The 13,934-nt window shown below is 45.2% G+C and overlaps 1 protein-coding gene across 1 annotated transcript in view; it reads left to right on the plus strand.

Moving 5' to 3' along the window:
• The window catches only part of LOC119179100 (fatty acid synthase), a 123,467-nt gene that overhangs the window by 85,439 nt on the left and 24,094 nt on the right, over positions 1-13,934 (plus strand). Inside the window, exons 14-16 of the mRNA XM_075870088.1 lie at positions 2,068-2,241; positions 5,012-6,230; positions 8,534-8,688. Of these exons, the coding sequence (XP_075726203.1) occupies positions 2,068-2,241; positions 5,012-6,230; positions 8,534-8,688 (1,548 nt within the window). The remainder of the gene's footprint in view (positions 1-2,067; positions 2,242-5,011; positions 6,231-8,533; positions 8,689-13,934) is intronic.

A 13,934-nucleotide genomic window follows, 5' to 3' on the forward strand; every position in this document is an offset into this window, starting at 1 on the left:
GAAAAGCAGACCCGCAGGTAGTGGTATCGAATCGCGGCCGTGACGGCTTCATTCTTTATGAAGGCGAGAACGCTTGACGCCCATGTGCTTACATTTAAGTATACGTGAAAGAACACCAGGTGGTAAAAATTTACGGAGCCTTCCACTACGCCACAACTCATAATCATGCGGTGGTTTCGGGACGTTAAACCCCAACAATTACTGTAAAGACAAGAAAGGCTGTACTTTGATTAATGTTTATTTAGGAGTTCGTCAGCAAATATATGCAGAAAACACACATGCGCAGCAGGGCAAATGCATAGTTGAGCACATGACTTCCGAATCAGTCAACAATTTATTCAATTTCTTCCACCAAAAAGTTCACCATGGTACCACTGACACACATGCCCCTCTTTGATAGATGTACAACTCTTCAAGTGACACCAGTGCTATCTTGACCGTACTCCGCTGATAATATTTATTTCATTCTTTGTCTCATATACTACACAACTTACGCAGTGCTCTGCCAAATAAGTATCCCAGCTTATTACAGCCCGTGAATTCTCACCCACCCAGTCATCACTACAACGGCCCATGTAGAACCAGCCTCGTTGGTCTAGTGGCTGAATCACCCATATGCTGACTCGCAGGTAAAGGGATCGAATCCCGACTGCGCCGGCCACATTTTCGATGGAGGAAAATGTTTGACGTGCTTGTTCTTAGATTCAGCTGGACGTTTAACAACCCCAGGTGGTCGAAATGTCTGGATCCTTCCCATTAAAGGCATCTGTCAATATCAATTAGTTGTCTTGGGACGGTAAACCCCATCAAATAATATTATAACAACCCATATGGACAATAGACGCTGTGCGTCAGGTCAATGGGAATTCATTATTACACCGCGTGCAACAGTTAAAAATTGTCTACCATGTTTTTTGTTGGCAACTACTTTTCTTTGAACCATGAGCAACGTGCGAGCAAAACTGAGCAAACTTCTTTGGAGCCGGCAACACTACTGGCATCTTTCGAAGGATCGCCACATTTTTAACATGGTGTGCAACTTTCTTCTGGTACGTACGGCACCACAACAAGCTTGACCCTTCTCAAAGATGTCGGATATTCTGCCAACACACTCGGGGAGCGTCAGGTGTGTAATTTTATTAGCACAAATCATATAGAATTCCACTTACTAGAAAACTTTTCGCACACCTCTCTAATGGCTGGATCATTTATTTGTGTGATACACTATTACTAAAAGCACGTTACAAATGACTGGAGCTATTCATGCAGCAGTACAGCTCCTTTCTTTATATGGTAAAATTTATGTATAAATGAGATGACTGTCTTACCAAGATCAAAGTAAAAAAATGCTCAGAAGATTAGCAACAGATACACTACTACAATTTTTGAAAATAAAACAAACTAAACTCGTCGCTAGCTTCCGTAAAAGCAACAAGCGATAGTGAGAACAAGAACAAAAAAAATCAATTATTTCAACGAATGAGAGACGTCTTCGCGAGACTTTACGTTCAAGAAACTTCCCGACATTGAAAGAATTCTTCGCAAATCCCTTTCACCTGCGGCAAGGTGTATAGACCAGATGGGTCGTTGCGTCACAAATCAGGAGAGCATAGACGGGCCCTCTAGAGGGGGGGGGGGAGTACTATATGGCTGAGCACAGTGTAAGTTGTGAGACACGTGACCGGAAGCGGAATGACATAAAGGTTCTGGGAAGAGGGCAAGAGAAGGTGGCACGGGAATTCCTGCAAGAGCATCATATCAGAAAGAGAGGGAGTACATGAGTAAGCCACATATCGCTCGAGCTTTGAAATGCAGAAACTCAATGCTTTGATGATTTCTACTGAAGTGAATACAAGTTTGTGACAATGCATCTTACTCTCTCCGCATGTGTGCTTTTGTATATAAATGCTGGCTCAAATATTTCTAGATGAAAGTGGATACCTACGTCAACTTAGTGAATTTCACTTTATCGCGCTCAAAAATTTTACAATAGCTATGCACCATCGCACAGATTTCTTAAGTTTTGTTCTCATAGAAATTTTTTATTTGTGTTTTTCTTTCATATAGAACCCTACTTCAAGCTGAAATGGGAAAGCAATTGGGTCACCTTTCTAGATGCACTGGTGCACGTCAATTTCATCTGGAATCCACATAGGACGTTTGACTTGCCTGTTTATGTGCAGTCGTGCCGCATTGACCCAAGGGTTCAAGAAGCGATCACGGAGGCTGCTGCAGGAAAGGGTAAGTACAATCTGGTAATAGTGTTAGCCCAGAAAGCATTTTGAACGAGTACAAAAATTTCGAACCACCTTTGATTTCACCAATCTTGCATAGAATAAAACGAAGTTTTAGGTCGATAGACCATGTAAACGAATGTAGATTTTGGACCTTGATGAGTGGGGCCACAAGGCTGTGGCTTCCTCAATCATCTACGGCCGGTCAAGTATGACTCACAACTGCTAGTCGACACCTGGGTGAGTGAGTTTCACCTCGTAGTGCTTTGAACTATTTACTGTTGGGTCGCCGAAAGATGTTTTTATTCCTGCGCCTTTCTGTGATATCCCCATTAGACGGTGTATACAATTGGCAAAAGCATGCACCATGTGAATCCAAGCAGGACCAGTATAACATTTGCTTAGCGCTTGTCTTGTGCTTTTATTAGCTTTGCCCAGTTGGTGCTCTGAAAGTTTGCCTTGATAAAACAACTGGCACAATTTCTCTTAAGAATTCGCACAATCGTCCTCAGAATTCTAGAGATGTTGGCGTGCCTCCACTGACCCTGTAGGTGCAACCTATCCTTCGGGACTTCAGATTTGCCTGTGTGTCTTGGGTAACTTTTTGCCTATTCCTTCTGGTTCTTCATTTTTGTAGGCAAGCGTCGGTTTAGTTTAGTCGGCACGCCGCTTAAAAATTCGATGTTATGACTGATTCCTTCTTCACTTGATGTTCTTGTTCTCTGATTGCCCCAAGGTTATGGAAAATTTGTCTTCGGAATTGAGGATCTGTATCCAGCGCTTTTCATATCCAACACTTTTCATATTTCAGCGAATTGTTGCTGCGTACTTTACTGAGATGCCCCAGCCAGTGCCAACGTGTATGAGATTTTTTGCTCGATTTCACTCGCTTCTTAAACCACTTAAGACTTTTTCATTCCTTTTTTGATCATTCTTCTTACCATTCGCGCTAAAGGTGCGACCCAAATCATTCAGCGGATAACAAGCGGAATTCTTTGAGCTTTACATGAAGGTCTTGGGCGCGGGGAGGCACCTACTTTTATAAAATTTTATCTTTCTGATCGCGTCTTCCTGATTCCAATTCTTTTTGTAAATATGAGAATGGCCGCCTTCAGCTTGACGTGCGTATTGGGTCAATGAACTCAAGTGAATGTTCGGTCGATGTGCCACGGGTAGCTCAGAACTAAGCCCTTTTCTTTATCAAGATGATGAATTGATCTCTTCTGATGAGCTTTTGCTAGTTTTGACAGTACGCTATTTCGCTCATTACTAGTGGCTGTACTAAATATAGCCTTTATTGTATGTTTTGTTTGTACGCGTTATTTTGTGGGTTCTAGTGGCCGTGTGTGTTGCAGTTTTTAATAAAGCGGTGTTAGCTCATTCTTCCATTATTTCAGCATAGAAGCCCAGAATGAATTCTTGCCACGGGGTTTCTGACCCGAAGACTAATTCACCTGAGCACTAGTTGTATCCTCACTATGGCACCTGTGCTGCTGCAGAGCACTCGCAAGTGTTCACAAAGCAGCATAATGCAACAATGCCAAAGACCGCCGACGTGTTTTTCATGCACTCGTTGAGCACGCAAGTGTGGTAATGCTAAATTAGATAAATAGCGAGCGTACGGAAAACCTACGAGTTCTCTATCGTTCTGCCCATGCGCATTGTGATTCTGCTATGCTAATGAGCCCACTAAACTATAATTGTCTAGTCTTGACGAAGTTTTTTGATGGCTCTCATCGAAGGTGCATTCGGTAGGCTGCAACAATAGCAACGATCTGCGAGTCACAAAAAATGAAGGCGTGAAGAGAGCAGCAGCATTACCATATAATTGTGCGCAATTGGCTCACGCTTTGTAAAATGTCCCTTTCCTTCAGCGCAGACCTCGAACGGTGTTTCAAGTAAGCTGGTGAAGCTAAAGAAAGTGAAGGAGGCTCAATGCACTGAAACAGTGGTTAGTTCTGGGGGATTTAATGAGTCAATGCTATACAGGGTCACTGCACTGCAGAACTCCGCATAATTCTGGCAATCGATTCCTTTAACGCTCACTTGTATAGCGCGCTATACGGGCTTCTATCACTTCGCCTCCTCCGAAATTTGTTCCCCAAAGCCGCGTTATTTGTGTAAGCTGCAGATGAAAACTACTTGTTGATAGTTTTAGCTGCTTTGGATTCCCGGCACAAAACGAAGTGAATTAGGGTAAGAGAGGTACTTGGAACGCAAGCAGAATTTCCTGCTGTACATTGAAGTATTGAATGCTTTACCCGATTTCTGGAAATTTACGGATTTTTCGCACGCCGATGGGTGTATAAGCAATTCGATAGACAACGCCCGCTGTAATTCACAGTGAAAAAAAGCAATTATTTATGTCCCATAGACAAAATGATGGTGGACGCTTATAAAAACTATGGTGCCCACGGCGTTTTTCAGCCCAACATCCGCACTCGCAATACTTTGTACACTGCTTGTTTTCATTTTTTTTTCACTGACCAAAACGTAACTATGTTTTGAGACAACTTCCAAGGAACTTGTTTCTGTAGGTTTATTGGTGCAGTATTGGATTCAAAGCTGTCATGACTTGCATGATTTTACTGCCCAGAAAACATGCGTCTTGTAGGAGCATGTCACACGCAGCTAATTAACATTGTCCATATACTGTACATAAGAATTGACAACTGGCAAGATGATTGAGTTTGCAGTTACGTCATGTCGTCCATCTTGAAGTGCTGCACACATGAGGGATCTCACGAATAACCATTTGTTTTTACACTTTTTTGCAGGAGTACACGCCGTCTATTGCCCATATCTCAACATGGGCCGTGCAGGGGGCGTTGAAATAGAGGGCATAAAATTTAGCAGTGTGACGCGACGGCCAGTGCAGCAGGACCCCATCTTGGAAGAGTATCGCTTTGTACCATACCAGGACAACGATGTCGCAAGGTCTAGAAAAGAACACTTCGTGCGACAATACGCAGATGTGTGTGGTTGTACCTTGCTGCACGTCCTGAAAAACTTTGAAGTAAACAGCAATTTTTCCGAAATGGGGACTCACTGTTGTGAGTTACCAGAAGATATTCAGAGTCGTTACACTGAGAACATTCAATCAAACCATGGCTTGCTAGGACTACTGCTTAACGTGCGCAAAGATGTCAATGGTGCTGAATCCCTGGCTTCTACCGTGAAATCAGCAATACTGACCAACAGAACAAGTTTGGAGGCGGACTTACTCAACATCAGTCTACTCGGAGAAAACCCACTGAAGTTCCTGCTTGACGTAGTGGTTGAAAATACAAGCTTCACAAAACTCACTGTGCTGGAGGTGGCGGTCGACGGAGACGTTCAACTTATGATTCTATGGGTGAGCGATTCGCTTTCGTTGTACGATGGGAAGCTGAAAACAACGTACTACGTCAGCCACCCAAATCCAGACAGCCTCCCTCTGGATCAACTCCCCAAAGGGGCATCCGTACTTGCACGGCACCATTCTGCTTCAGATGAAAAGTTGCCTCAAGCTGACTTGTTGTTAGCTTTCTTCGGCATTATGACCACACTTGCCGACCTCTCTGCATTGGCTCAAGAAATGTTCTCGCAGTGCAAGGAAGGCGGTTTTGTTCTTATCTCCCACCGCACTACATTGACAGTGGCCGAAGCCTTACTGTCAAAAATCAGTGGGGTTCCTTTTCAAGTTTATTCAGAAGAGGCAACTAGAGCAGTCTTTGAAACTTGTGGATTTCGATTAGTGGGTCTGAAGTCGAACAACCTCTTTGTGCTGCTATTGCTTAGGAAGATGACCTTACCCGTCGATGTTTCCAGGCAGGTGGTTATCAAGATAGAAAACAGCAACTTCAGCTGGGTTAAGACGCTGAAAGAGAAAGTCGCTGAATACGTCGGCAGGTCCGCCAGAGGTAACATCTGGCTGCTCAGTGAAGATGCCGGTACCAGTGGTGTCCTGGGTCTGACAAACTGCCTTTTACAAGAGACTGGTGCACGTCTCGTAAGGTATGTGTGTATTCAGTAGTGTACGCCGTTTCTCTCACAGGTACCCTGTCACAAAAAAAAAGTCGCCGCAAAATTATCAACTGTAATGTGAGTGCCTTGAACGGAACTAATAGGCAAGTTGATTAGTTAAAACTGGATATGCAAGACTAGTTAAAATAAAATACTTGTTTTTTATAGCTTTCTTTTGCTGATTCAATCAGCAAAAACGTAGTGCCCAGTAACACTCGCGCCTTTGGCAGGGAGTCACTGTGGCAGGCGCCTTGTGGACAGTAATGAGGTGAAATCTCTCCAGCTTTGCATGTTTTGCCTACGTACTGATTGAAACTTCTTCTTGAATGGCATGCTGGAGTACTGCCACAGATTTTAAGAGCAGATTTTTGTCAAATAACTCCAAAAGTATCTATGGATATTTGCCATACAGCGCGTCAAGTGCTCCGTGAAGAGAATACTTCCTAACAGAAAAAAACATTAAATTCGCGTACCATTATGTTTTAGTTGGGCTAACTGGTACATTTCAATTCAAGTCGAATACCGCGGAGAAGATAAACACAACATTATGAACACAAATTTGAGGTATGGATGCAAAGCATAATCAAAAAGCAAACAAGATGCTCAACATGTGTGCAAGTCTAGCTTATTGATAAAGGCAAGCAGCTGTCTGTCAAGAAGCTCACAATATTTTTGGTGAAAAATAGTTGTCTCAAGCAATTTTATTGTAAATCGCGTGCATAACGTGGGTGTACCTTTTTATTTCTCAAATAAGCGATAAGTTCACATTGTGTACTCGCATTTGTGATATATTGTGTTCTGTATGAACACAACATATTGTATATTCCAAGCGTAGCGAACCACTCGTGCTTGGTGAAAACAGACAGTGAGTGCTCTGAATAGCACAGCCAAATCTTTCAGTCATACACGGCCAGGAGCATTTAGAGGTGTAGCAAGAAGTCAATATTTTTCGGGTACACTATTTTTAAACAGATACTTGCTCTCTTCTGAGCTTTCGACACCTTCAGTTCCAGGTCGCGCAGTTTATGGCGTGTTATAGAAGCGGCGTTTAGATTAGATGCATTTCTTGCTACCAGATGCCGCCACACACTGGTGTCGAGCTTTGTAGCCTGCTGAAATTGCACAGTTAAGCCCACTAACATGCTGGAATAAAAGTGGAAAAAGAAAATCAATTTTTATGACGAGCCCTTGAGGTCCTAATACGCGGTGACGCAACTTCTTTATTCCAGGCCATTTTTCACTGCGTAACTCACAGCATTGTCGACAGGACGAGAGAAGAAAGGAAACGCTTGAAGCGTAAGACCGATCCCTGTATCTCTGTTATTTTTGGACGATACCGGCCAAGTTTTATGGAAGCTCATGCATGAGACAATAAACTCTGATGTGGACGCTAGAAGGATGAGGACGCTAGAAGGAGGGTCGTTCAATTGTTATTTGGGAAAGTGGTTCAGGATCGCTTTAAATACTCTTCAGAAAGCCATGGAAGGGACCCACTAAAGAAGCTTAATGACACATCAAATCAGCCCCGCAAAAATTGTGAAAAGTTGTCTGGTATACGAGTGGAGTTACAACAGAGATTTATTGCGCGTTGCAATCGCTTTCTTTCTTTTCTCGTGTTGGTGGAAGTGCTGTGCGCTAAACGGGAAGGGATTTCAGGGCCACAGAAAACCGTCACGCGCGCCTGGTGACCTTGAGCACTTTTCTTTTTTTTTTCTTTGAACGCGCGTCTTTTCAAAGCGATCGCGCTTGCATTCGTGCCGAAGTTGTAGCTTTCCGCGGCGTCCCCAATAATGACTGAGTGTGCCATACTCAGATCAGGCGATGGCTGATTCTAGGCCTTCTTCGTTATGATTTTGAGCCTATAGCGTCAATTGTCGAGAGAAGCCAAAGTGATTTTTAGTACTTTGAGAATGTACTGTATATTCTACGCTGCGTGCTGCGCTATAATATTTGCCACGCGCGTTCTCTGGCGCCTCCACTGCGGATTGGCATTGTTTGCTGACCATGCTTAAAAATTGTTGCAGAGCCTCTTTAAGTGCACACCCAGATTATTTAACCGCGCTAGCTGATCGCCCTCAAAACTCAGCAAGTATTCCCATTCGTTTACTACTTGGCAATAACCACAGCAAGCGGAACGTATCGCTGGAAGTCTAGCTAATATTGTAAGTCTCGTCAGCGCCCACGCTCGATAAGCCTTTTGAGCACACGCCTTTGAGAAGAAAATCCTACTAGAGTGTATGCCTGTCTGACTATAAGTTCGTATACACTATATTTCTTTCTCATTCTTCTCCCAGGTGTGTATTCGACGCCTCCGGAAGTGGTGGAAACAGTGTAGCCGACTTTAGCCCCACCAACCCAGCCTATAAGGATATCGTAGAAAATGGCCTAGTGATGAACGTGTTCCGCGATGGACAGTGGGGCTCCTTCCGGCATCGCAAGATCGATTGGTGTGAGTGGTTCAGGTTCGGTATTTTATGCGCCGATAATATTAGCATTACATATCTTGCGAGCGTTTCGTATCTTTTACTATTAATACGATGTTACCGAGACTTCCGTGAAAACACCACACTGAAGAAGCATTGTCATCGCATTGCTGCTAACGTATTAAGCATTGCTCTTCCTCTAAAGGCTATTCATTAACAATTTAGTAGTTCTGATACGCTGAAATTGAGGTACTCGAAGCACCACTGTTGTAACTTGCCGCCTCCTACACTATTCATTGAACAGGTGAGTTTGCTTTTTTTATCGCGACCTAAGTGTGACTTTGCGTCTGGGGGCGCAACAAATATACCTTTGAGCTCATCAGAAAAGTCTTAAACTAATGCGTGTGGTTTTACAAACCACGTGCACATGCATGTACGTGATAAGGAATTATATACACAGGTAATCCAGGACAGGATTGCAACTGAGTGATTACAAATCTTGGAGATTAGCCAGATTAGAAATGGACTCACTGATTTCAATGCGATTTCTTAGAACGACCAATGTTAATATATCGCATAGCGTAGATAAATGTGTTATTTTTTTCTATCTTCGTTCTCCTTGAATTTGCCGCATTATTTGTTGTCAGTGGCTAACTTAAATTACACGAGGCCATTAGTGAGTTAAATATATGAGTTGGGGCCGCGTATAGCGCTTCATAAGTGTTCAAAGCCATTAAACGTGATGAGCTGAGCTGGTGCGATGATATACGAAGGCCTCCTCTGCGATAAAGACCTTCGTGCACAGCTACCAATGAATACGCCGTACATAGCATCCCTTGACAGTGTAAAGCCATGGGGTATAGAAAGAAAGATATCAATATAATATCTACGGTTTTACGTCCCGAAACCACGATACGATTATGAGAGATGTCGCAGTGCAGGGCTCCGGAAATTCTGACCATCTGGTGTTTTTTAACGTGCGCTAACAACCCACAGCACATGGGCCTCAACGATTTCGCCTCCACTGAAATGCGATTGCCATGGCCGACATTGAATCCGCGACCTTCGCAGCAGCAAAGCGCTTTAGCCACCAACCCGCCCTGACCAACAAAAGAGAGGGAGAGGGAGAAAAAATAGGATGGAAAGAAAGATGGTGGTGGTGGTGGTGGTGTTGGTGGTGGTGGTGGTGGTGGTGGCGGTGGCGGTAGTGTTGCAGCAGGCAGGGTTAGCCTGGCCTGCATGGCCAGCAATTGTTCCGCCAGAGCATCTCCTGAATTCGTAAATTGTCACCACGTGTCACAAAGCCCAGTGTCTCGCAGAAATACCAACAAAATTAGTTGCACGTTCCTCCTAGTGGCCGTGCGTCCTTCAGGAAAAATGACGTCATCAACTGTCCGGTGCCTATGACAGCTTTTTTGCAAGGTGCCGATCGTCGCTGCTCTTTGCTCATCAAACTGTGGTCAAAGCCAAATGAAATGTTCATTATCCCCAATGTCACCGCAGAAGGCACAAAACGGGGAAGCTTATCTCCCAGTCTTGAATGACCAGGCTGGGGTGTATGCGGAGCCGGTTCTTATGCGGTACAACAGCATAGCTTGTTCACGAGAAAGTCCATGAATTACACATGCTTGTTGTGGAAACTTGTAGATCACCTTGAAACGAGTGCGTATAACATATTGCTGTTCTGGTAAGTCTTGGGAGTACTTACTTTTGGAACAGATGTCCGTGATTCTCATGCAAAGGCATCAGTCGTTTCATTGCTTATAATGCCAAAGTGGGATGGGATCCACTTAAACTATATGATAAAACTCTTGCCAATTAGGTGTTTAATTAGTGCCAGAGATTTCCTGGTGAACTTTTGTTGAGGTAGGCTACGATGCAGTCTTTGTAGCACCGATTTGGAGTCCGTGAGCACTACAAAATCTCGTGCAGAAAAGGATTGCAATTTTCGCAAAGCCGCCGTGATTGCAGCGCTCTCTACCGTTGTGGACGAAACCATGCGGTCTAGGCGGCCCGACCATGACACGCCAAGGCAGGGCATGCAGAAAGCCGCTGCGCAGCTATCCGTTTGTGTGCACACTAAACCGTCGGTGTACACTTCTCGGTGGCCGTGGTACATGGTGCTCAAGTGGTCCAGCACAAGAAATTTTGCTTCCGTGGCTGCAATGATGCGCTTCGCTGGTCGCCTGGGTACGCTGAAGTTACACGCAACATCCACAAAAGACCCTGGCGGGTTCATAAGGTGCCGTTTAGGCTGTTTCAAGCCTAAATATTGAAATGTGTTCGATGCCGTGTTGAAATGCGAGCCAGTTCTTGCTCTTAGCCTCCGGAAAAGTGCCGTGCCTGCAGAGGACTCGCCCAGTCTTAGCAGCTGCGTCATTAAGGCATGAGACGCCACAAGGCGGAGCGGAAAAGACTCAGCTTCATTGGTGACCTTCGTGCCTGAGGAACTCCCATCGCCAAGCGAAGACCCTTTCTGTGTACTGCCTCTCTGTGTTCGAACTGGCTCGGTGATGGTGATATCAGGGGCAGCTGATAAAGAATGCGGCTTGTTATAAGCGCATCATTCAATTTAAGTATGGACATAGGATTGTTGCCCCAACGTACCCCTGCGATGCGACGAAGAGTGTTGATCCTTTGCACTGATGCAGTGACTATACCATCAACCGCACGTCACCATAACAGCTTGTTGTAGATGATACTGCCCAGGAAACTGACACTTCGTGCACAACGAATTGAGTGGTCTTGAATATTAAGTGACAGACATGTTGACTTCCGTCTCACTCCCGGGAAGGGCATGAAGGCCGATTTTTCCATCGATAAAGATAGGCCAAGTGTCAACAAGTGACGCTCAATGATTGAAATAGCGCTCTGTGCTATCTGGGCCAAACGTTGGTGCTGGTACCCTGAGATCTAAACTCCGATGTCATCGGCGTAGATTGATATTTTAACTGCTTTCAGAGCTAAGCGCAGGGTGTCAGGCAGGCTGGTCATCGAAGCGTTAAAAAGCAAGGTAGACAGAACACTACCTTGTGAGACGCAGAGGAAAACGCGTCTCTCTTCGCTAGTTACATTTCCAAGCATAACCCAGACACAGCGGTCTCTGAGAAATTCATGTACGAACCAAAGAGCACTTCCCGGCACACCCATGGCTTGGAGCCCGCTCACGTTGCCTGCCTGAAGCACACAATCATATGCCTTGGCAACGTCTATGAAGACGGTGAGTGTCGAGAGTCCGCTGACATGGTGGTGCTCGATGTGGCTTGAGAGGTCCAAAACGCTGTCCTGGGCACTCAGTCGTGGAAAAAATGCCGTCATACACGATGGCCATCGTCTTCCTTGTTCAAGGTACGAAGTTAATCTTGTACATATTATTCTTTCCATCAAGTTAGATAGGCATGATGTAAGAGATACCGGTCGATATGATGCGAGGCCCGCAGGATCCTTTCCGCACTTTAGGACTGGCACCACCTATGCGGTGTTCCAAACAACTGGGATCTCCTGTGCTCCATACATGAATAAATATGTCCAAAAGGGTCCTTTTTCACTCATATGGCAGACTATATTCATCAGATACCCCGCAGCGCCCGAAGGCGTTATAGTAGGGGTCAGCATTTGATTGTCAGCATTTGATTGCTGATCAAATCGGGACGCACGGCACAGCGTCTTCATAATTTGCCAATTGTCATATCCAGCTCTCGAAAGGCGGAAGGCGTATCCATCGTGCGAAAAAAATGGGGTGGCAGAGGAATCGCCGCTCCTGCTGATCTTCCAGTTGTGCACACGTCTGTGAAATCATCTGCAAGCATACCTGACTGCAAGCGACAACACAGCGCTGAATCGGAGAACGAATCAGCTGTCATCGGGGACCACAACGTGGTGAACCTCACACATCTAGACATGGACGAAGGTGGTTTTCGTCTTGTGCGACATCGCAAAGACAGGATGGTGGGCATTCCTGTGTTAATTGCTCCAACATCCGGAGGAGCTAACTTGACGCAAGTGAACCCTATTGACCTATACTCTGAAATTTAAATTATTCTCGGTGGAGCCCCAGTTAAGAGCCGTTTGACAGCACAGGGAGCCCTGCTCTTGGATATAGTTGACGAAACACCAAGCTAATACGCTTCTACAGACCAACACTATATTTGGCCTTGCCATATCTGCTCGTGTACCACACAGCTACATGGAAAATACATGCACTATGAAAGGAGTCCCACGAAGGTACTCGGACGAAAAGCTGTTAACCTACCTGAGACTTCAGGGAGTATACCACGCAAGAATAATCATAAGATGGGTCCAAACCTCATAGTCCCAGTGGGAATCAAGACGCACTGACTCTGTGGTTCTCACATTCACTCCCAATTCGGAACGCCTAGAAAAGATCAACCTTGGCTTCACCAGACACGAGCTTGTAGACTACGTGGAGATATCGCCACGCTGTTTTAAATGTCAGCGTTTTCGGCATGTTGCTAAGCACTGTCGTGAGGAACAAAGGTGTAAGAGCTGTGAGGGGCCTCATTGCTTTAAGACGTGTACAAGTAAACGAAAACTTGTGTGTGCAAACTGTGGCGGCGACCACCCAGCTAGCTACGGCCGATGCCCAGCACGAACAGCTGCGCAACGAAAAAATAGGACATTTGTCCTTGGCCTGAAGACTGTAAACGAACCATCGCTCACAAAGAATACGTCTGGCGCGCCACAACTTGGTGGTTTGGACAATGAGTACGCAGGAAAATTTCCGCGCCTAAACCTGACAAGAGCTAGTACTGAGTCAACGCAAGTGTTATGAGAAATGTATCACGAAAGAGTCCGTAAAGCGCACCTATGCTGATGCACTGAGCCCACCTCAAATACCACCTGGAAGTAAACAGCAAGAAAACCTCGAGCACGTTATTCAAGCTCTGTTGACCGCACTACGTTCACACGTCGCTAGGATGCCTGCGAGTTCAACGAAGGACATGTTGGAAGCAGTCCTGGCTCTAGAGTCAATGTTACTTTGCTCTGCTTCCACAAACACACAGTAGAATAATGGCAATGTCTTGCCCACCTGGTCTATTCCGTCCTTCAAAAGTGGCCTTAATAATGCAAAGGAACTGCGCCGGTCTTCTAAAATGTGTGTGCCAACTCAACCTTTTCCGGCGCGACATTTCAATACCAATTCTAGCCCTCTCAGAAGCCGGTCTCCCGAATGCAAGGACGCTCCCAGGGAACACCCGACACGGCAACCCGAGCATAACGTCATTTGCAAATTTAAGCGCAACGATATACA

This window comes from Rhipicephalus microplus, chromosome 7, assembly GCF_043290135.1.
Source record: "Rhipicephalus microplus isolate Deutch F79 chromosome 7, USDA_Rmic, whole genome shotgun sequence".
Lineage (NCBI taxonomy): Eukaryota > Metazoa > Arthropoda > Arachnida > Ixodida > Ixodidae > Rhipicephalus > Rhipicephalus microplus.